This window comes from Lineus longissimus, chromosome 14 (assembly GCF_910592395.1).
Source record: "Lineus longissimus chromosome 14, tnLinLong1.2, whole genome shotgun sequence".
NCBI lineage: Eukaryota > Metazoa > Nemertea > Pilidiophora > Heteronemertea > Lineidae > Lineus > Lineus longissimus.
Genome location: NC_088321.1, coordinates 13,666,706 through 13,689,360, shown reverse-complemented (window position 1 = coordinate 13,689,360; position 22,655 = coordinate 13,666,706). Strand labels below are relative to the sequence as shown.

General features: G+C 40.3%; 2 protein-coding genes across 12 annotated transcripts in view; one reads left to right on the top strand and one right to left on the bottom strand.

Moving 5' to 3' along the window:
• The window catches only part of LOC135499033 (alpha-1,3-mannosyl-glycoprotein 2-beta-N-acetylglucosaminyltransferase-like), a 31,647-nt gene extending 28,264 nt beyond the window's left edge, over nt 1–3,383 (bottom strand). For all 3 annotated transcript variants that reach the window (XM_064789662.1, XM_064789663.1, XM_064789664.1), the window contains exon 1: nt 3,266–3,383. The gene's annotated coding sequence lies outside the window, so the exon portion shown is untranslated. The remainder of the gene's footprint in view (nt 1–3,265) is intronic.
• A 730-nt stretch (nt 3,384–4,113) lies between these two features.
• Nucleotides 4,114–21,914, top strand: LOC135499251 (putative mediator of RNA polymerase II transcription subunit 26). 9 transcript variants are annotated; one of them, XM_064789923.1, is made up of 12 exons: nt 4,114–4,175; nt 4,873–5,117; nt 7,274–7,318; nt 9,138–9,206; nt 12,630–12,659; nt 13,968–14,149; nt 15,674–15,930; nt 16,406–16,604; nt 17,104–17,362; nt 17,516–17,669; nt 17,948–18,151; nt 18,383–21,914. In XM_064789923.1, exons 2-12 carry the CDS (start codon nt 4,887–4,889, stop codon nt 18,541–18,543), a joined length of 1,791 nt encoding a protein of 596 aa, XP_064645993.1. In that variant the 5' UTR covers nt 4,114–4,175; nt 4,873–4,886; the 3' UTR covers nt 18,544–21,914. The 9 variants fall into 9 exon arrangements, with proteins under 9 accessions (XP_064645993.1, XP_064645990.1, XP_064645996.1 ...); XM_064789920.1 differs by lacking the exon at nt 4,114–4,175 and adding an exon at nt 4,337–4,432; XM_064789921.1 differs by lacking the exon at nt 4,114–4,175 and adding an exon at nt 4,429–4,541.
• Nucleotides 21,915–22,655: the final 741 nt, after the last annotated feature.

Sequence of the window (22,655 nt, the reverse complement as noted above, 5' to 3'; positions counted from 1 at the left end):
ACCACCAAGACATTGTAACTCAAGCACCAGCTGTGACTGCTGCAACAACCAAAATGAGACCTTTTGCATTTTACCATACTTCTTTGGCTACATTGCATTTAACAATTGATCTGGATATTTGCCAGATAACTGCTGCGCCAGAGTTCAATATTGGAAAGGTCTGGCAATTGCTTTATCATACAATTCAATCTGATCACTTATCCGTCGATGAGTGATTTGATTTTGAAGCAAGCTGTTGCAAGACACGTTGGCTCTTTTCATTGAAAATTATTACTGTTTTTATGCCACGATAAATCTGGAAATCATGGAGAGAGTGAGGTCTGAAGTTTTTCCGGAGGGGAATGATCCCCCAGTCAACCTCTTCTCGTAACTCGTGAGACCAGGGTTCACCCCCCATCCATTGTGAAATCTTGGATCCCAAGCGAGATTTATGGATTAGAAGAGCTGAAAGAACTAAAGAAAACAAAACAAAAGCACACAGAACAACACTGGGCTTATTCATAAGAAATTTGCGAAAATTCCTAAAGAGATTAAATTCACAATATTTATTTGGTGGTATTCATTTTCAAAATTTCTTTCCTTTTTTCAATGAAAAACTAAAACTACTTTTTGTGATTTTAATTTTCATGATATTATTTACGAAAAATCCACGAAGGAAACACCAATGAAAATTTTGCGGATTACAGTAAATCAACTCTGTTATGCCGACAATTACCATTTGTTGTATTTTTTTGTTCAGACTTCATCATTTATTCTCCACTCGTACCCCAACATCGGCAATAAAATTATCATCAACTTTTTTACAAGATTTACCGCCCCGAATGTCAGCGCCAGGCAAACGATATCGAATGCAATTGCCATAAATTGCGAATGAGCAGTTGCAAATGTCGCAGAGCGAGCATAATACCGGGTACTCTCATTGATTTTAGTTTCTGGGAATTTTTTTTTTTACTGCATTTCACACTGCTTATGTTTTCAATCATCTTGGCACATTGTGGTGCGTTGTGCCGTGGTGCTACTCTGTAAGATTTGTACATATGTAGAGCAGACCACCAGCCATTTTAGACTGGTGTGTTGTGGTGCTAATCTAGTTCAGACTCTGTGGGGCCAGCCAAGCCATTGTTGCATGGTTAGATGTGTTGCCAGTAGTCTCTTGTTAGACACTCTACATACGTGGGGCCACCTAGCAATTGTTGCCAGGTGAGCTGTGCCTGTGGTGGTAGACTGTTTGACTCTGTAGGGCCAACCAAGCCATTGTTGCCTGGTGAGTTGTGGTACTAACTAGTCTTCAAGACTCTGTTGTGGTGCTACAGCTAGTCTGTTAGGGCTGAACAAGCCATTGTTGTCTGGTGCGTTTTGTGGTGCTAGTCTGCATGGCTCTGTTGTCGTGCTTATCTGTTAGGGCCTACCAAGACATTGTTGCCCAGGCGTGGTGCTACATGTAGTCTGCAAGACTCTGTTGTGGTGCTAGTCTGTGGGCTGAACAAGACATTGTTGTCTGGTGCGTTTTGTGGTGCTAGTCCGCAAGACTCTGGTTGTGGTGCTTGTCTGTTTGGGGGTGAATAAGCCATTGTTGCCCTGGCGGTGAGTTGTGGAGCTAGTCTGCAAGACTCTGTTGTGGTGCTTGTCTGTTTGGGGGTGAATAAACCATTGTTGCCCTGGCGGTGAGTTGTGGAGCTAGTCTGCAAGACTCTGCTGTGGTGCTTGTCTGTTAAGGCCGACCAAGCTGGACTAGAGCCGTTTATTCGTTTTTTTGGTCAGGGGGCCACCCCTTAATGGCAAGGCAGGCCACCAGACCATTAAGGCTAGTGGAAAACCCCCACACTGTGGGTTCAAGACTCGGGTCGCTCTTTCTCGATACTAAGTCATGGGAAAATGCAACCTGCATGGCACCTGGCAGCCAGCTCTGAAATCATCTGTGAACGATTGACCACAGACCATTCATTCTCAAGGTGACCTTCACAATGACCGACACACACTCACCAGTTTCGTTTTTTTTTTTTTGGTTCGTGTTTTTTCCTTTCCGGCGGCGGTAAAAATGTACCGTACCTACTTCTTATTTCCTGTTCAAAAGTCTGGCGCTGATCACTTTCTCTGAGAATGACCATAGATTCTGATTGCGCACTTTTTTCCGGCTGTTATAAAACGCGGATTCCGCGGAAATCCTCGGAAAAATCACAAAGCCGCCAGTAAATACGCGCATAATACATGTAATATTCAATGATAATTATATTATACAAATAACAACATAAATCATAAATCGGAGGCAAGAACTACCAGTTATCTGCACATTTCATCGGTCAGATTTTAATCCTTTGGAGCGCCATTCATGCCATTCCGATCGACTGTTCCCTCTTTTTTTCTTGGTGTTGATTAACTTGCATGTTATCTTCGACACCACCGTGGTTCCTTCCCTAACGGAACACATTGCGAGGCTGCTTTCAAATGTGATTGATGCCCGGATTGATGTACGTTACGGTATATGCCTCCTTCAAATATAAGTCGATGACGAACTGAATTCTGAATTTTTTTAGGACAATCTCCTTGCAGCTCGAACCTAACCAACCATATGCGACTGCACATTGGAGTCTATTTTAAGAAATCACAAAAACTTACTTCGCGGCCCGTCTAGCGTATAAGTTTATTTCAAACTACAAGGTGCTTGTGATTTACGGCGCATACAGCGTACCATATAACGGGGATTCCCAAAGACCTTGTCACCAGGAGTACTTCATGCGCACAACAATGCACACTACTAATATGAAAACTCTCACCTGCGGTTCGGGTAGCCACCCTGTAGACAAGTTAGATTTTTCCGCAGATTTCCGCGGAATCCGCGTTTTATAACAGCCGCTTTTTTCTTACCGCTAAAACCTGTCTGAAGGGGGCATGGATTTCATCAGACATCAGACGAGACTGGTCACACTCACCGGCTGACAGGGGTTTGAAATATCGAGAGGCGGGCGGCAGAGTATTGAAAATTACTGGTTATGTCACTCTCAGTATAACACTGTCCATGAATACATACAACCTACACAGGAATGCAATGTGTACGTACATACTGAATAATCCATAGGGGTTGAGAGAACTGTTACTGTAGTGTTGTGCATAGGGCATTTTGATTTTGTACACGTTGTCACACACACATTAACACACGCAAAAAATGCACGGCGGCTTCGGAAAACCTTCGACACGTCGACAAAAACCAGAATTACACCAATCAAGAGCTACACATCACTGCAAAAATAGCTGATAACAAAATTACCTTAAAATCGACACAAATGAATGCTATAACCGGTATCCTCAGGCAAGGGATTCTTGTTAAAAATTCGATTTTATTTTGATTTAGAAAAAATTACGACTCAAGACGGCCATGTTTGACAATCTCACGGGGCTAAATCACATTCAGCAACGACAGTTTGGTTTAACAGATTTGCAAAGGTGGCGCTTTCTATTAGCAATTACCCGTGCGAGCAAGTTGATATGGAGGTTCTTCACGTGAAGTCACGACCTGACGTTACGTTTTGACGGCCACCAGTCCTGCATTTCCTTTACATCGGCCAATTATTATAATTATGGCGCAAAACAATGGCAACGTCATCATGTGACGTCAGTGAAATAACCACGTGTCCTGTTCTGATGGATACGAAATAACACATTCACTCAATTAGGAAATCCCGTGTGATTGACAGGTGCTTGCGAGATGTGGGTTGATCACAGGCGAGAGAGCTACTGAAAGAGGGGCATTGAGGCTCGTTTGAAATATCGAGAGGCGGAGTAGAAGTGGTGCCAAGATGTTGCATCATTGGAAGAATGATATGGGGAAGCTAACGTAACGACACCATCGCATCCGAAAAAAAATCATGTGTGCACTAACACTAACTTACTAACAGTCAATGGAACACGTGGGGGAATCTGTGGCAGGCAGGCAATCCCACCCTCGAGTAACACGGCCAGTTGCATGCTCCTCCCCTCGCACATGTCAATGTTCGAGGCCGAGTTCAAGGCCATGGAACCGCAGGGTGTGCAGAGCTGGAGAAGCGAACATTAACCCCTGATCTCATCATGATTAGGATGGCTTAGCTCCGTGTAACCTCATTATAGTGACTTCCTTATGGAAAGATACGAAACCTTGGAAATCAACCGCTGAGTCCTGGGCATGGTGACGTCCCATCGTAGGTTCAGCTCTGAATGTATGTAGGCCTAGTTATCACTTCTATTTTGACACAGAAGTTGTTAGAATCTCCATGGAAAATCTTACATTTGGAAGCGGAATACCCAACCCATATTTGCATTTGCCTGTGACCAAATGTTTACACATTGCTATGGTTCGAATGACGTCACAACATGGACGTTGCCAATATCGCCTAAATTTTCAACCAGAGGCCGAAAATCTTGCTGAGATAATTCATTTTTAGAAAGATCGAAAGAGGTACATTTGTGATTAAGGGCACAGTTTTGAAGTTTGATATATGGGGATCATTTGTGTTGTGTTTATTCGGTCTTTCAGGACTTGATTTTGACGTTTGCAGTGGATGTAGGTTTGTTTGTGTTACGGTGTCATGTGTTTCGTAGTGTACACAGCACAGTGTACACAATGGAATTAAAGCTGACCTGTCTATTTTACTGGCCCCTCTGTCTGGAGGGTTTGTATCTGCCAGATACAAAAAATATCTGCTGGGAAAATTGCAAGATTGGTCCAGTGCAATGTACAAGATGTACGAATGCACAAGGAAGTGTGAGATAATTTATCCATTATGGCTGGTCCACAGCTTTGTTACTAAACAAGGACATCACGATCTGAACATGGGCTTAAGCCATGACTTCTTCTGTGTCCAAGATACTGTATTAAAGCTGAACTGTCCCTTTCAGAGAACTGACTCACAATGGGTTGTGCAGCGAGTTCGGATCAACCGAGTTACTCCCAGAGAACCGGACAGGGTTACCCGGTACAGCAAACAAAACCGGTCGGAACAGTTCAACCAAATGCACAGGCATTGGCGTACCAAGAACAACAACTCGCACAACAACGACAACAGCAATTACAACAACAGCAGTATCAACAACAATTACAACAACAGTCACAACAACAGTCGGTACAACAACAGCAAATACAGGTGAGACATATTTTGTTTTTCAAAATCTTTATTCATGCTCGTTGAAAGGGAGTGCAATAAATCGCTGACCTCAATATCATAATTTTGGCAACACTTCTGGTCTTATTTGAGGAAAATAAATACCGGCAGGGCAGGGTTTCCGCTAGGATTAAATTTGAGGGGAGCAATTTTTTTTTCTCTAAAATTTGTTTTTCTTAAAAAGGGTATATGACCCCTCCTGAGACGTTTTTTGGCCCTAAAACCGCTACAATTGGCTCCCAAATGCTCTTATTTTACATATCAAATCATGAAAATTACTCATTTGACAGTAAAACAAACTTTAGTGCTCAAAATTAAGGGGGGGATCCCCCCTTGAAATATTTTTGGGGGGATGAATCCCCCATCCCCCTCTGGCGGAAACCCTGACCGGTACAGTTACACCACAATAGAGCCTTCCGGCAATTGGTTCAAAATTTGAAATTTGTCATTGAATTTGAAAATTTCCAATTGCGTATTGCCGTTGTGTATACAGATAACTATAACTTTAAGCGAGGTAGCTTGTGCATGATAAGTCTACATTACGGCAGGTGGATCTGCATTTCCATTTTCCTGACCGAAGGTTTAAAAAGATGAAAGGCATACCCTTCATTAATTTTTGCCTTGATGCACTCCCTTTTTTAGTTTTCTTTGATTGATTAGTATAGTTCTCTGATTTTCTGGTCTAAGTGTCACTTAGCATTCTTATTTCCTGCATAAAATTTTGTCATTTGTTAATGTTACAGTTTTGATATCCTAGTTGTAGAACTTCTTTAAAGGCGTACGCGCTGGTTAAAAACTTTGAATTTGTAATTGAATTCAAAAATGTCAAATTGCGAAAATGCATACTAAATATAAATTTCAACATTGCTGTTGTGTAGACTGATATACAAATACTATGAATACCAAGATTAAACAAATTTACATTGAAAATAACTGCACTACAGCATTGTGTATTAGTGGATTTCTATTTAACTGGACCGCATGTAATTACGAATGGCGTACCCCTTTAAGCAAGTAGAACTTCTTTGAAGTGAAGTGAAATCAAGTTTCGGGAGTGGGAGTCTGTTCTCTGGAAAAAGAAGAAGAGACTCACTTCTTTTTGAAAGGGTTCTAATTGCTTTTTGAATAGGATTTCAAGTTCTAGCCAAAATAAAGTGCCTATGGTCAATGACTCAGCGTTTTAGTTGGGATTCACTTGCTGTTTTGGATTGCTTTGTAAAGAGAAAAAAATGACCAGTCAGCTTGTGTGACGAAGTAACCATATACTGCCAGGTTGTGAACTACCCACTGATTACTCAGCTATTACACTGCCTGGCCAATTTTGTGCAAATATTATCACTGTTACCATAAAACAACATGACAAAACTATTATATATGTGTGCAGTGGCCGCTTTACTGTGGGTCAGCAGTAAATATCAACATGGTACATGTATACAACAAGGCTGACCATGTAGTCGGCCTGTTTATTGATTTTCTGTATTGAATACTTCATGGTGCACTGTGGCTGGGTGTATCAATCTCTTAACCAATTCTGAATCTTGAAGTCAAGCCCCAACTATGCTTCATGGTCTTTGACAGACTGTATATATTATTCAATTATGTAATAAGGTGACACTTGTCTTCATCACTACAGTATATCATAAGGTCCGCAAAAAGTCAATCCAAACTTGATGAAATTGTGCCTTCAAGGGGGGGGGGGTTTGTTATGGGATGGGATGCACAGACACCTCCCATTGGAAGGAGACCAAGAAGAACCCTTACAAAACCTTTTTTGATAAGTTCAAAATTGACAACTTTTGGCCGATCTTTTTCGTTTCTTCAATCTTCATGTTCTTCTATTTTCTTAAAATTTACCAGTTTTGGTTGTTTGCATCAGGTAATTTATGTTCAACCCGCCACAGAAAATATAGGAATGATTGTAAGTTTGCTTAATTTGTGCATGCTGCATCCATAAAACACTACAAGTCATAAAAAACCACCATATTGTCGAAGGCAGTACCTGAGACAGTGGAAGAAAATATGAAAACGTTTTTCAAATTGGAAATTTTTACTTTCTGTCACTTCACTTGAGTTTGTTGAGTTTCTGTTCTTTTTTGACACACCCTGTACTCACTGTCACTGTCACATTTTACTTTTAGGCACCTCCACAGCCTCAAAAGGACCAATCTTCACCTTATCGACCTGTAAGTTTCATTCTATCACTTTTTAATTTGATTTTGTTGATTTTATTATTGTAAATGTAATAGCATTCCGCGAAGTTACTATTTATAGCTCACAAGGTCATTTGCATAAGATATTGATGACATTTTAGTCACGTGACAGTCGGACATCGACACTTATTTCTACGCATTTGAGCTTATTTCAAAGTCAATTATCTTTGACCCTGCATTGTTTTTAGCATGAATGATACCATAGAGTCAGAGAGAGAAATATTCAGAACAATTATGTAGTATTTCCAACACTCGGACATGTGCCAGATTGAATCTAACTGCCCTAGTTAGAAAGCCTGAATCCATTACGTCATTTTCCAAACACAGTACCCCTTATGTTTGAGACATTTATATATTTGTACTGAAGGTTTTATTTATTAGTCCGGTGATTGATACGATATACATGATATATGGAATTCGTCATTTTCCGAACACAGAACCCCTACGACCACACCCTCGACCCAGGGGACCTCGCGCTCTCACCTCGCGAGACGCGACCTCGTAGTCCAATGTACGCGGCCCTCGCCGTTCATGTCCCAAACAAGGCCCGCTCTCGTCTTGGGTCACATGCGAGTCTTTCGAGATCCACGAGCCCTCACTCAAGTCACCTCAGCCTCCAAGATGCCGTCAATCATTATCACTTGAATAAAGACGAGGTACAAAGAGTTTGATGTGATTTTTTTAAAGGCTTTGAAATTTGGGAGTTTTATTTTGTTTGACATTCTCTTTGTTTTTGATAATTGTATGAATCTTGATATTTTTCATGGTGAAATGGAAAATACCCTCAATGTATTTAGACCAGCTGTAAAGTTGTAAAGTGTTTAGCAAGCAATTCACGAAACAAATACAGCGTGGAATCTCCCCTTTCTAAGTACATGTAGATGCAGGGACCAGGGTAGACTAGAGTCTTCTCTATGCAACATGAGTACAGGAAATTAATGTTAATGAATCGTAGCTACGGGGACGATTGCCTGCAAACAGATTTAGATTAAATTTAAGAAGTTAATTATTTTGGTATCGTTTTAAATTACTAGTACGGTATGTAAAAATGCCCCCTGTTATGAAGATATTATGAAAATCTCGAAATCAAACTTTGCCTTTTCGGATCTTGTTCATACGCTTTTGATGTCTAGAATTCTATATCGACACCCTGTTAACCAAGAAAGAAAAGACCTGTGGCCTTAGTGTGTTTACCATTGTCACCACAGTTTCTATTTTGTTAGATTGTTTGCTGTTCGAATGAAGAGTTTGCGTATTTGAAAATAATTTTTTCAATTTGTGACATTTCTGTTCCACCAGGTCCAGGCCGTACGCCCGATAGTACAGTTTCATTTTTCGGCAAAATCCGACCTGCGAATACCAAGTGGTGTAAGTGCAGTCAGTAGTGTTTGCCACTGCCAGTAGGTGGCAGGTTGCTGCATTAACAATTCGCTGAGGTTGGCTATCGTAGGGGGTTCATTCAATGCGTGGAATGACCTTTTCAGTTGCTGTGCAAGTTTTGCTTTTATTACCCATATTGTCAAAGATAAAGCCTTCAATTTGAAAACAATATCAATTCATTTGGATGGAGTTTCGTAAATTATTTGCAGACCTTGGGATTTGGTTGAGGGTGCTTTTCACTCAGGAAAGGGCGTTGGACCTTTCTAATGAAACATTGGGGGCACCGTCCCCTAGATATATGTTCTGAGTTAGGGCAAAGATACGAATACAAATTAAGAGGCTTTATCTTAGACAGATTTTATCAAAATATTTTGTCAAATTCCAACAATGCATCAATTATAATTCTCGCTAGATTCAAGCAGTGAGACCAGTTGTAGAGTTTAGGTTCTCCGCAGTGGCCGATTTGCGGCGGCCTAGCAACGTAAGTTGGTAGTGTTTTAAGAGGCGAATAGATGGCACCGCCAAATTAAAGGTGCGTTCCGCGCCCTATTCTGCAACGCTTTGCTGATTGTAACATTTGCTAGGTTTCTTCTATAGTTTTGATAAAGTGTAGACTGTAGTCTGCTTCCATATTTTGCCATAACCAAAGCGGTGAGTTGCCTAACCATAACGGCTGTTCAAATTCAAAATGAGGCTCCGTAGGCGCATAGGGCATTATACACAGCTGATTATAAATCAAGGTGTTTTCGAATAGGTAAGCAAGTCCGAGGCTTGATTGATGACCGATGTCCCTCGAGCTTCCCATGGCAATGTTATAATGATTCAGTCTCTTCTTGTTGCCCTTATGATCACAATTCACTCCAAACTACACGCATCATCATTTTCACCCCAGAGCGACGATGATCACCAAGATTTGAAAAAGGGCAACGATTCTGCCATCAAAAAGGAGTCAGACACCGACTCTTCGGCATTAATCACCAGCCAGCATCCCGCCGCTCCACAGACACCGCAAGAGGGCAGTGAACCCAAGAACGAGGTACATTCACTGTGGAGTGCATTTCGTAGATTATTTTTGTACCAACTCCTGTCTAGTCCTGATTTCATCTGTCAAATCTGGTATGGTGTTCTTTTTTAGAACTGATAGAATTTTACCAAAGTGACCCTGTTCCCAGCCCCCTCGATCCTCCAAAAGTTCCGTGAAAATGTTAAAGTGAACTTATTCTGGTTGTGATGTTTCCCTCAAAAGACCTGTTTGGGACAAATGGAAATAATAATCAAACACTTCGCAAATTCTTTCCAAGCAAGTTTGATAAATTTTTACAGTCCGCAAAAATGCACCTTTGTGGAATATGGGGGGATATCTTTTGCAAAGCATTCTGTTAAGTCCAGACATTGTCGATCTTTACATGTACTTTTGTTTACTGGAGACAGAGACCGAGTTCACAAAAACTTACTTGAATGCGACCTTTTTTGGCCTCTGGCCGTCTGTTTTCACTGTGGTGTACACTGTCACCATTAGTGGCTGTTAATCTACATCTACATGTAATCTCGGATTATGTTGTGTGCCAGATTTACTGTTATGACTGCAAGCCTTTCAAGCCAAAAAACAACTTAAAGAGGGCCTATATTGACAGGAGCTAGGGGGCCAAATTTGTGGTCTTCAAGTGACTGATGCAGTTGAGGCACCGGCTCATATTTGTCTAGCGAAAAACACATTCCTGTTCAAGAGTGAACAGTTTCAATATAATGTCAGATAGGTGAGACCCCTACTGGCATTTTGTGTTCTAACTTCTTGCGTATATGGCTTCTGCCTATAGACTGCCTTTAAAAAGCTTATATTAATGCAGCTGACTGAGTTAGATAGTTTGTGCTTGGTATCGTAGATTATCTTTTAACAAAGCTATTAGGTTAGGTATAGCAGGGTATGTAGTTAGTATGAAAGTAAGGTAGAATGGGGTAATTGTAGCCCCGGTTCGATTGTAGCCCCTGCGTACGATATTGATTGATATCCCCATGCATCAAACAATGCAGGGGCTATTACAAATAAACCGGGGCTACAGTTACTCCATTCTACCCTAACTTCACCTCAACATTCAACAGCCCCCCCCCCCCCCCATCTATCTCCGCAAGGAGGGACTCATTCTCCACACAGACATTGATGTGATACATTTATATCTTTGCCTGTGTTGGCGTCTATTGATCATGTATTGCACACACACAAATGTATGCAGCAAGATTGCTCCAAACAAAATGCTCCATATGTCATGTAACCCTGTTTAACATCTATAAGATCATTATTTATTCTCATCTTGAGTCTAGATTATCAAATTATTTGCCACTCTGACATGATACTGCACTCATATCATCATCATTTCTTAATCTAGCAACAAAATGGTAAAATCGTCAGCCAAACAACCACATCAACAACGACGACCACCGAAATCGCCATTGTCGTAACTCAACCTGAAATTAAAGATGGCGCCACTAGACAAAACCTCGAGGCATGTTGTATTTTTACGGAGTGAAAATTGTGGATTTATTTTTCAATTTTTCAGTTTTGTGATAATGTGGTATTTTTTCATTCAGTTTCATTAGCATTTTCAGGATTGGAGAAATGTACACTTCTTGACTTGATTGTTTTGATTGTGACTTTCAGTGTTACTATTTCAGAGTGTTCTGTTGTTATCTCTCAGTTTCATCTTAAACTTACAATCTTTAAGAACTTACTGTCTCTAATTCGTGAGGCTGAAATTTTTCATTATCACTTGGCGATATACTACCATGGTCGTATCTGAAATTAAAAAGGGTGTTATGAAATTCATCACTAGTACATGTACCGGGATACATAAATAATGTGTTAAAACAGAATAAATTCAGTGGAACCTCTATTAGGGACACCCTTGGGACTGGCAGTGAAGGTTTCCTGACTGTAGAGGTAAAAACATAAATAAATTTCTGACTTAGGACAAAAGTCATTGTCTGTCACATGGAGGGTGTCCTACTTAGAGAGGTATCCGCTAAGGTAGGTTTTGCTGTAATATCTGTGACATGCAGTCATCATCATTTGACATCGAAAATCATAACAAAAATGATGTTGATGATCATCACATTTGCTGATTACTCGTGACTTGATACTCGGTGCTTGCTTAATGATATTGATATATCAATGTTTCATGTTACTAAGTGCGTAGTTAAGGGCGGTCGTTTTCACCACTAGCCTTCTACAGTCATTGGTAACACAACTATTTTGAGTTTGGTCGATAAATAATCTGTAGCATGAAGGTAATTAGTCATGTGATCAGGTATAATTAAGATATCAGTCCCTATATATCATATTGATGATAATCGCTGCATCACGAAAACTCGAAAGTGTATGTATCATCACAGTAAACATGATTTTGACGAAGCAGTTTGGGCCCTTTATGATACAGTCAGTCTCGACATATGCAATAAATGTGCCTATAATTGATAACATCCTTGCTCTTTACCCTCAAGGCTATTTTGCTGAAGCAAAAACTATTTACTCCTCATGGGTGTATATAGCTAGTGATAGGGGTGGGGGCAAATGCTCCCCCCCCCCCAGACAGCCTTCTTTTGCCCCCAAGACCAACACGCTAGCTACACCCCTGTTCCTGATTGTCAGAACATTTTTTGGGTGCTTTTTAACTCTTAGATAGCATTTTTCGCAAAACGCTCTGTCTGAGTCAGGCAAAATACCAGGTAAGTATTTTTAGATACTTTAGACTTCAAAGTTTCAGGTGAAAGCACATGATATTTCGTTCAACTGCTGTATTTTTTGTAGGAAATCAGAGTGTCTTTTTTCCTGAAAAGGACTATAGGTCCTTCATGTTCTTATTGCCATATCCCTACTAATTCTGTGTATTTGATTTTAACCCTTTTACAGCCGGAAAAAGATCCCAATAACAAAGAGCAGGTTGGTCAAGAAAATGCAAAATCACTGTCCTTATTTTGCTCCTGATACCTAATCCTCACACCTATTGCAACAATTTTGCAGCAGATTTTCAAGATGAATAACTACTGAAAAGTTGTTGCAAATTGTCATGTGTTTTTTACAATTACAAATACGATCACCTTTCCTCCTCTTAAAGAATGTATGTAATCTTGTGACCTAAATCTGTTAACAACACCCAAATATTTTGTGTTCACTGTCGGTTGTAGTTATCAGCACAATCCCTGATGAATTCCCGCTGATTTTCACAAGGCTATTTGTCAAAAAGTATGTCATGGACAGTCAAAAAGTATGTCATCATGGTCAAAAAGTATGATGGTCAAAAAGTATTTCATGGACAGTCAAAAAGTATGTCATCATGGTCAAAAAGTATGATGGTCAAAAAGTTGGTCAAAAAGTCTGTCATGGTGGTCAAAAAGTTCGTCATGACAGTCAAAAGGTATGTCATGATGGTCCTAATAACATCAAACCTTAGACAAAATTGATGTCATTCCTGGAACATTGTAACCTTGACAGACAGCGCCAAGTAGCAGCGGCCGTTGCTTTGCTGGTAAAAATACCATATTCATACTCTCCTTCTGTTTTCCATTCCTTCCATCACCTTCAAATTTTCTTCGTGGTGGTTGTGTGACACACATTCATATCTGCACATAAACCCTTTATTTGTCTTCACCACTTCTTGTACTTGTTTAATTTTAAAAAAAACACATTCTGTTATCTCTAAATTTGTTTTTAGCTGACATTACTGACAACACTGTACTGTAATGGAAAACTGTGTGTTGTTTCGATCTTCCTGCAGGTTAAAAAATGTCGATTGAGCAACTGAGTTAACAAACTGGGGAAAAAAATTCTCGTTTGTTGGCACAGTGTTCAAGATGAATTAATAATTGGACAGATTGCTCTTAAAGCGTATTTCCTATGACAAATACAGTGCCCTTCCCTCACCTCAGTAGGTATCAAAGCATCATCAAGTCATGCAAGTTTCTGAATGGAACCCTATTGTGGCCCTATTGTCCACAAGTTCATGCCAGCAGGCCTAATCTAGCTAACTGGCCTGCGCCAGACTTATGAATAGGAAATGAGACAGTTCATTTTCACCGCCCGGGAAAATGTAAAAAGTACACTGAATCTTTGTAGTGCGAAATCCACATTAACATTGATTTCATTCTCACAACCTAAAATTGTCCTTTCCATAGAAAGCATTCTTCTCTAACTTAAAATAAACAGCAAACATACCTTCTTGAATGATTATAGTTACGTTTTCTTTCGTAGGTGGCGCAAGTCGAAATCACGAAAGAAATTCTTCAACGCTATGTGGAACTAGAGAAGAAGACTCACGAGTTAGAAGACCAGAATATCGTCAAAAGTCTGAAGATGAAGACCGAACAATTGAATGAAATCAAACTCAACGTGGAGATGTATGAGAAACAGTATGCACAATGTGTGGAACAGACGTAAGACGCATTGCTAAGAAAGTTAATTCATTGGCGTAGCTAGCTGGGGGGGGGGGGGGGGCAAATGGTCTTCTGTGTTGGAAATTTTATAGATTCACACTTAATGCATCTCAAAAAGTCAGTAAAATTGAGAAAATATGACTTTTTATTAAAGAAATATCACCCCAGGTCAGTTGCCTGCCAGTTCACTGGTATCCTGAAGCCCAGGGCCACCTGTCGCAGTTGGGTTAGACTAGGCACCCAGGTAGCTAATCGTCGAGGGCGGATGAGCACTTTCAGGGCCAACAGCCAATTATATAGTTACCCCCTAGCATTACCTAGGGGATCTAGTCACTCAATCCTCAAATATGTGGGGAGACTGGCCTCCTCAGCCCTGGTAGACAACCAGTCTAGGAGAGAAAGCTCCGAAATCACACCGAGTAGTCTGGGCGCACCAGCCGTAAATGGCAACCAGACTACATGTGGGGGACAGAAACTCCAAGATAATACCTAACAAGAAGATGAAGCGCACACAAACAACAACCAACCAAATGCATTCATGCAAAGGATGCGATTAGGCCCGATGCGTTCAAATCATAAGCCCGGGAAAACACTTGATGGTTACCGGTATATCATTATATTTTGCTAAAGATCATAATATATTGAGGTTTGAAATAACTTTCAGTGTAAAAGAACTCCAGGATGTCTATAGAAGTCTTGCAGACATCCAAGAATTCAACAGGTATCTTATGGTTGCAAGGAGTGGTTGAATTTTGAATTCAAGATGTTTAATTCCATTCAGTTTCTCATAAGAGTTGACTGTTAGGTCCCGCCGTTATGACTAGAACTTGAAATACTATAGCAATTAAAACTCCTTCAAAATAAGTAAATACCCATTTAAAACCTGGGAGACTGTTCATTGGAAAACGAAAAACAGAACCCCCGGCCACCCTTGAAATTGGCATTCACTTCTTTTTGAATGTGTTCTAATTGCTTTGGGATTTTAAGTTCTAGTCAAAATGGTGGTGCCTATGGTCAACCCTAAAGCCAGGTGATCTCAGAACTATTGACTTGAGTGAAAGAGTTCATGATGATTTTCCGATTATTTTTTGATTGAATTTTATTGTTTTTTGGTGTGGTTGTCCTTTTCTTGTCATTTCCCTTCTGGGCCTTCCTGCTCTTGCAAGAGAGTAAAATATGGCAACTAGTCGTTATTCAATAAAGTAGATAGCAGCACTGGGCTGTCCACAATATATACAGAGTGTTAAAAATACCATATGCAGTTCAACACGTGGCTCAACAACAAATTCTTGCCGAGTGTTTTATCAAGAGTGTCTGCAAACAAGGGAGTTTTGTTGCTGCAATCTGCAAAATTATCGAACCTGCTATGAGTTGTTTTACCTGCAGATGTCGCCGCTTAAACATTTTTGTTTTTGGGAGGACTTCAATTCCAGTTGCATATTTTCACTGAAAACATTTCAGCAGAAACGGTTATATCATGAAGATGAATATAAAATTTTAACAAAATGATTTACGATTTTTCAGCAAAAAGGAAAAAGATGATGTCGACAAGATGCAAGAGCCATCAGTGAAAGATTTCTTCAACGACCAAGCGGCATTTGATACCCAGCTCTCGAAGGAACAGGAAGAGTATTTAGAGGCGCTAAATAAACAAGAGGTGACAGAGAAAGCGCTCGACGGCGCCAAGAAACAGCATGAGAAGGTCGCGGCAGAAGTGGCAGGGTTAAAGGTAGAAGCGGAAGAATTGTATGCGATATATAAGGAACAAGATGAATTATTAGGTGAGGAGTACGATCTTTAATTTTCACAAACAATCTGAGGATAGAAATCGAGAATATGTTCACTTTATTTTGTTTAATACAATTCATTGTGGCAAATCTGCGTTGATAAAACTTCAGCAATAAATTTCGGATCTCATGTCCTTTATAATCCTGATTACCTTGATAGCTGGGCTGGGAGCAGCCTGCTGTAGTAATCTTATGTAATCTGCCTTTGGTCTGGGAGTGAGAGACCTAGCTACCTGCTGTGCTGGCACTGCCGAATTGATATTATCTACCTGAGTCAACAGACCACATGCTGACAAGTGGTGGAGTGAGCCAAGAATTATTACATCACAGAATAAGTGGAAATGTGTAGGGTATGATGTGGTAATAAATTTTAGCTCTATAGCGCAGATTTGCGGCAATGCAGCTCAATCTTCTCCTCATAAAGGCTGAATGCATGTACAGGTGGTGATATTATCTCCTCCTCTTCCAGCAAAACTCTTCGGAGGTAAATACGGCAGTGACCTAGAATACAAACTTGAGACGGAGCTCGATATGCTACTAGATCGGAAACAGCGTATAGGTGTCGCCAAGTACAAGTGGCAGAATGGTCGCGTATTACTCAATCATGCGTGTAACCAGTTGGCGTTTGCATCGAAACGGTGGCAGGATCTTCCTAAAGTTCAAGCGAAGTGAGTAGTTTGCTTCGAACTCAGGGTCTGTTGGGACTGTTTAAAAGTATAGGTTGTTCATTGTAGTGTCACCCCTACTGAAAGGGCCAACCAGAATTGATTTATTAGACACTGTTTACTTCCAAACTCCTGTCTTTAATGCCAGGTGCCTGGCATGAAGGCAGTTTAGACCCCGTGTTTAACTAGTTGGCAGCTAACCAACTGGTCATATCAGATTGAGCTGCGGAATGAGATGCGGAATGAACTATGTATCTCTAGAAGATGCCGCGGTCTTCTTCTGTGTTCAGGCTGCCATAACTATAACTTCAGCCCTGTGGCGGAGATGAAGTGGCTTGTGGTTGCGAAGTCATGCTGTGTTGCCTACAGTTTTCCCTCGACATTGGTGTCTGGGGGCCGATGCCATCGGTCAACCGAAAGAGTTAACCTAATCCACTTTCGGGGATACTTATAAATCTTCCACAGTCCCTTTACTCACAAACGATGATTTATCTCTTTTCAGCAATACTCAAATGAAATACCAAGTTGCCACGGAAACCAGAAACAACCTCATAGCGGCTAGTCAGAACATCACGTCCGCCCAGCAGTATCTCAACACGATCCAGTTCCCATATTGCAAACCGGAAGAGATTGCCACATTAGATAAAGCGGCGCAGAATATTTATACAGATATGCAGACACCAGAAAGGCAGGCTCATGCACTGCAGTGTTACAGTACGACGCATAGAAGAAGTGCTGCACTGATACAGTGGTTTGATTATGTAAGTGAAACTGACATGTGTTAAGGAATTTACCAACCAAAGTGCCTCGTCATGAAGGTTGCAGTCAAAAAGAGGCACATTGATTGCATTGTGCATTTTTCGACAGTTGGCAACGAAAAGGTTCGAGAAGTAACTGGACTTTTTCATTTCCAGGTCATATCAAGTACAATCGTAAAGGATATGCACTCAGCCACAGTCGATGTCAACAAGAAAGAGAAACAACTTCGAGACGAGAGGCTGAGATTGATCAAGGCGAAGGTTTCGGAGCATCTTGATGAAGATGTGGATGCACTTTTCCAGAGCAATGGTGAGTGTCTTCTTCTTTTATATCTGTTGGACTTTGGCTGTAATGATTATATTAGTGAAGCCATGGTTGAGAATCTGTATCTTGAGTTCTGCGCATTACGAGTCCAGGTTTATAACATCTGGGTTACCTTGGTGCCATATCCCTGGATTACATAGCTCTCCTTGTATCAAAGACTCAGTAGCTATTTTCTTTTCGCATCAGATATTGGGCTGGGGATCCCCACACGCTTCTCAGTTTCCACACCATGTTTTTTTCTCTTCTGCATTGTCAATTTTCAGAAGAATACGAAGACCCGGTAGAGGCGGCAGACCGCGAAGTTGCCATGATGTTTGAAGCGGACGACGTGAGCGACAGTGGTGATCTCCCAGGAGGCGACCCAGCCATGCCTGAAGGCCTAGAGGCACCTGGAGCAGGCATGAAAGCACCTACACCAATGCCGCTCGATCAGTTGGCACCTGCACCAGGTACCACAGACCTCTTTGGTAAGTCTGAAAGGGGTACGCCGTTTGTAATTACTGGTGGTCCAGGAAATAGAAGAGTATTTGTACACAATGGTGTAGTGCAGAACTGCGTTCTCAAATGAATTTTTTTTCAGTTCTTCTACTCTTGACACTGTCACATCCCTGGTTGTAGAGGAAACTCCTCAATGATCTCGTTGGTTGAGGTGTGCAGTTTATAAGCAAGCTTGTCATCTATCTATCATCTATTTTCAGGAAATATCGACGAACTGAAGAAACAGCACGAGCAAGAGATTGAAGAATTCAACCGAGCGCAAGAAATGAACAAGGTCCGAATGGATCAGGGTCTCCAGGAGAAACTCATGGCCAGACGCAGTCGTAGAGCTCGACAGACAGCTCAGCCACCAGCTGTCTAGGAAGCTAGGATTAGCCTTAGATTAGTTCTTTTGCTGCTGAAGTAATTTTAAAGGGCACCGCACCCGGCCTGGGCGGTAGCGAAATAGTTAAGTTAGCAGGCATCAGCTCTCTTAGAAACAGGGGTCACATGAACATTATCACAAATCTGTACTAGAGAGCTGAAATTTATTACCTCCGCAGATCCTACACATTTCCACTTGTTCTCAGATGAAATAATTCTGGGTTCATTCTACCACTTGTCAGCATGTGGTCTGTTGTTTAAGGTATGTAATAAAATATTGGCAAGTGTTGAGGCTTTTCTGTTTCATAATTCCGTCCTTTAATCTTTTTTTGTTGTTGAGATTTCTTCCATGACAAGTGTTAAGGCTTCTCGGTTTCATAATTCCGTCTATCAATCTTTTTTTGTTGGTGAGATTTCTTCCATGACAAATGATGAGGCTTCTTTCTATCATAATTCCATCTATCAATCTTTTTTTGTTGGTGAGATTTCTTCCATTACAAATGATGAGGCTTCTTTCTATCATAATTCCGTCTATCAATCTTTTTTTGTTGGTGAGATTTCTTCCATTACAAATGATGAGGCTTCTTTCTATCATAATTCCGTCTATCAATCTTTTTTTGTTGGTGAGATTTCTTCCATTACAAATGATGAGGCTTCTTTCTATCATAATTCCATCTATCAATCTTTTTTTGTTGGTGAGATTTCTTCCATGACAAATGATGAGGCTTCTTTCTTTCATAGTTCTATCTATCAATCTTTTTTTGTTGGTGAGATTTCTTCCATGACAAATGATGAGGCTTCTTTCTTTCATAATTCCGTCTATCAATCTTTTTTGTTAGTGAGATTTCTTCCATGACAAATGATGACGTTTCTTTCTTTCATAATTCCGTCTATCAATCTTTTTTTTGGTGCGATTTCTTCCATGACAAATGATGAGGCTTCTTTGTTTCATAATTCCGTCTATCAATCTTTTTATGTTGGTGCGATTTCTTCCATGACAAGTGATGAGGCTCATTTGTTTAATAATTCCGTCTATCAATCTTTTTTTTGTTGGTGAGATTTCTTCCATGGCAAGTGTTTACATGTAGGTTTCTTAATTTTATATCTACAATTAAATCTGTTTAAAAATATGTACATGTACTGTTGAGATAATATTTTAGTATTTTTGTGTCCTTTGCCGACACTTTAGTCTATATATAATCCGATATTGTGTGCAACGTGGTGTATATAATTTTGTGAATACAATGTATTGTAGAAACCTCTTGTCTTGCATGTCTTAGACTTTCTCTCAAAAGTTTTCGTTGTGCTGTGACAAGTGCTGCCATCTATGTACCTCTTACTACCAGTAATAAAAACCAGTGTGCATTCTTCATATTGTAGATCAGAACTACAGTTTCTTGTACAAACTTTTGTATGGAAAACCAATGAAACAAGTTACAATTTTTACTTTCAGGACCTAACGAGATTTTTGTATTATACTGTGTGCATTATTTGTGTTATAGAAGTACAGTTTAAGTTGTACATACTTCCCTTTAATATGAAAACCAATTAAGACAATCTACACGTATTTTCACTTTCAGGACCTGGCTATATTTTTGTATTGTTTGCATTAACGAGTTGAGATTAAGAGTCCAATATTTTTCTACTATGACAAACGTATGATATCCGTCCTATGCAAAACAGTGATTAGTTTGTAAGTCTATCTAATATAAAAAAGCGTTTTAAAGGGACGACTTGGGTGTGAGATATGTTGGTTTTGGTCACAAAATGGCTTCCAGCTGGGCCTTGTCTTCTCCAAATGGGATCATTGAAAAATCATTAACCTTAATTGAATAGTGCTCTAGTCTAGAACAGGATGTAGCTGGAGATCTGCCTGAAATGCTCTTGAAAAGCCAACTCTAAACCCATCTCGTATCACTGGCAAAATCATTTTCAGAGGTCAGCATAATTACCGTATGGTGGCAAACGGGCATTATCCTGCTGGCCAGACAGATCACGGACCCCCAAGTTGTCCCTTTAAAATGTATAATAAATCTGATAAACCTGTTCGTAAATACATGTACATTGTACATGTAATCGTAGTTGTGTCTTGTAAAAGAAATCATGTTGGTGATGGTGTAAATTGAGGACGATTTTCAACATGGAGAATCAATTTCCAAGCTTGTTGAGAAACAGGCAGGCCTTCCAACCAGTCGAGCTGGCCTGTCTTGGGAAAGGAGATGGTATTTCAATAATGTTGGAAAAGCTGTGCCTAATGTTCTTTTTTAATCTTGATACTTTAAGTACTGTCCCTTTTCTTGTATCTTTGTATGTACAGTGTTATTTAACAATCATACACATATATGAACTTATGCCTTTGGTTACTGACATAACTCTTGAGTAAGCACCATATCTCGCGCCTTGTCAAAGCGCATGACCAGTGCAACCTGAAAACAAACGCTCTCATACTCTGGCGCAGTGATACTACCGTGGAACTTCCCTTAGCAGACACCTCTCTAATGAGGACACCCTCTCTATCAAGGACACTAGTTTTGGTCTTTGAATTTAATGTCCGTTGCTCTCCTAATTAAAACCGAATGTTTCGATTTATTATCTTCACTGTGCATCACATTGCCAAGCTACTGTATATTCTGACATTAATTGCAGTCCATTGAGTGGTTTGTCCCCTTGTGCTCTAATTGCAAAGAATAAAGTTTGATGTGTAGTTTTTACTACAACTAAAAAGATGTATGCTGTCTATGTAGCATGTAGCGTACGAAGGCAACCTGCATATATCAATGTTGGCAAATAGTAATAGGGAAAGGCGTTGGTAGGAATCTAGGAAATAACATTTCGGCAATATTTGGAGCAAAACCACTAAGAATGGCTAAATGATAGACCCTAAAACCATCCAAACGCGTGATCAGTTTCAAACAGTCAAAGTGGTTGGTGCCCTACATTGACTTTAATACTAAAAGGAGGATGGACTCTGAGACTGATTTTGAGAAAGATTACTTTAAATTAATGAATAATGCTTTCTACGGAAAGACTTGTGAAAACATAAGGAACAGGATGGAAATTTAATTGGTATCTAGATTACCTAGGTTCCTACCAACGCCTTTCCCTATTACTGCAAATTAACATGACCCCCACCAGAATTGCCATATGGTATTATAAAAAAAGTAATTTAAAATTCGCATATAAATGGCATCAAATTATTTGAAATAGTTAATCAAAATCAAAATGGAATATGTAATACGTAGGCTTCACGACCAAGTGTTCACACACATGAATCCACTTTTTGGACAATGATGGCATAACCTCCCTAATAAGGACACCTTATTGTCTGATCGGAGACACAGACGTCTGTGTATGTTCAGTGTTATTAAACAATCATATATAAATATGAACTTAGGCGTTTGGTTATTAACATCTCTCTTGGGTAAGCACCAGATCTCGCGCCTTGTCGAAGCGCATGATCAGTGCAACATGAAAACGAACGCTCTCATACTCTGGCGCAATGATACTACCGTGGAACTTCCCTTAGCAGACACCTCTCTAATGAGGACACCCTCTCTATCAAAGACACTAGCTTTGGTCCAAACTTGGTTGTATCCATTAAGTTTAACATCTGTGCTAAGGAAGGACACCTCTCTTTTCTTTAAAGACAGCACTTGTAAGTCCAAAGGGTGTCTTTAATCGAGAGGTTTTTTCACTGAGCGTTGTGAGGTGGTCATATTGTGTCTGCTTTGGAGAATGTAACCCTCTTAAAATGCATTAGAGTCTGATCGGAGACACCGGATCGCCACAGACGTTGCCATGAGGAATACTGTTGTGGTGTCACAAAAGGGCAACAAGGAAAATTATGCAAAAGAAGGGTCTTTGACCCCCCATTCTCGACTGACAACCGAAAAAGGAGAAAAAAACTGTAGTGTGGTGAGGCGGTCATAATCATGTCTACTTTGGAGATTGGAACTCTCAAATAAGAAAACTGCAGAGTCTGAAAGAGTCTGATTGGAGTCACCGGATCGGCACAGACGTTAACCTGAGGAATAACGTTGTGGCGTCACAAAAAGCAAGAAGGAAAATGACGCCAAAGGGGAATGGTCTTTCAACTGTCAGAATACAGGC

Coding starts and splice junctions, on each gene's coding strand:
- LOC135499251 (XM_064789923.1), top strand. CDS start 4,887: ATGGGTTGTGCAGCGAGTTCGGATCAACCGAGTTACTCCCAGAGAACC. Junction 14,150..15,673: donor GCACAATGTGTGGAACAGAC/GTAAGACGCATT, acceptor ACGATTTTTCAG/CAAAAAGGAAAAAGATGATG. Junction 17,670..17,947: donor TGCACTTTTCCAGAGCAATG/GTGAGTGTCTTC, acceptor GTCAATTTTCAG/AAGAATACGAAGACCCGGTA.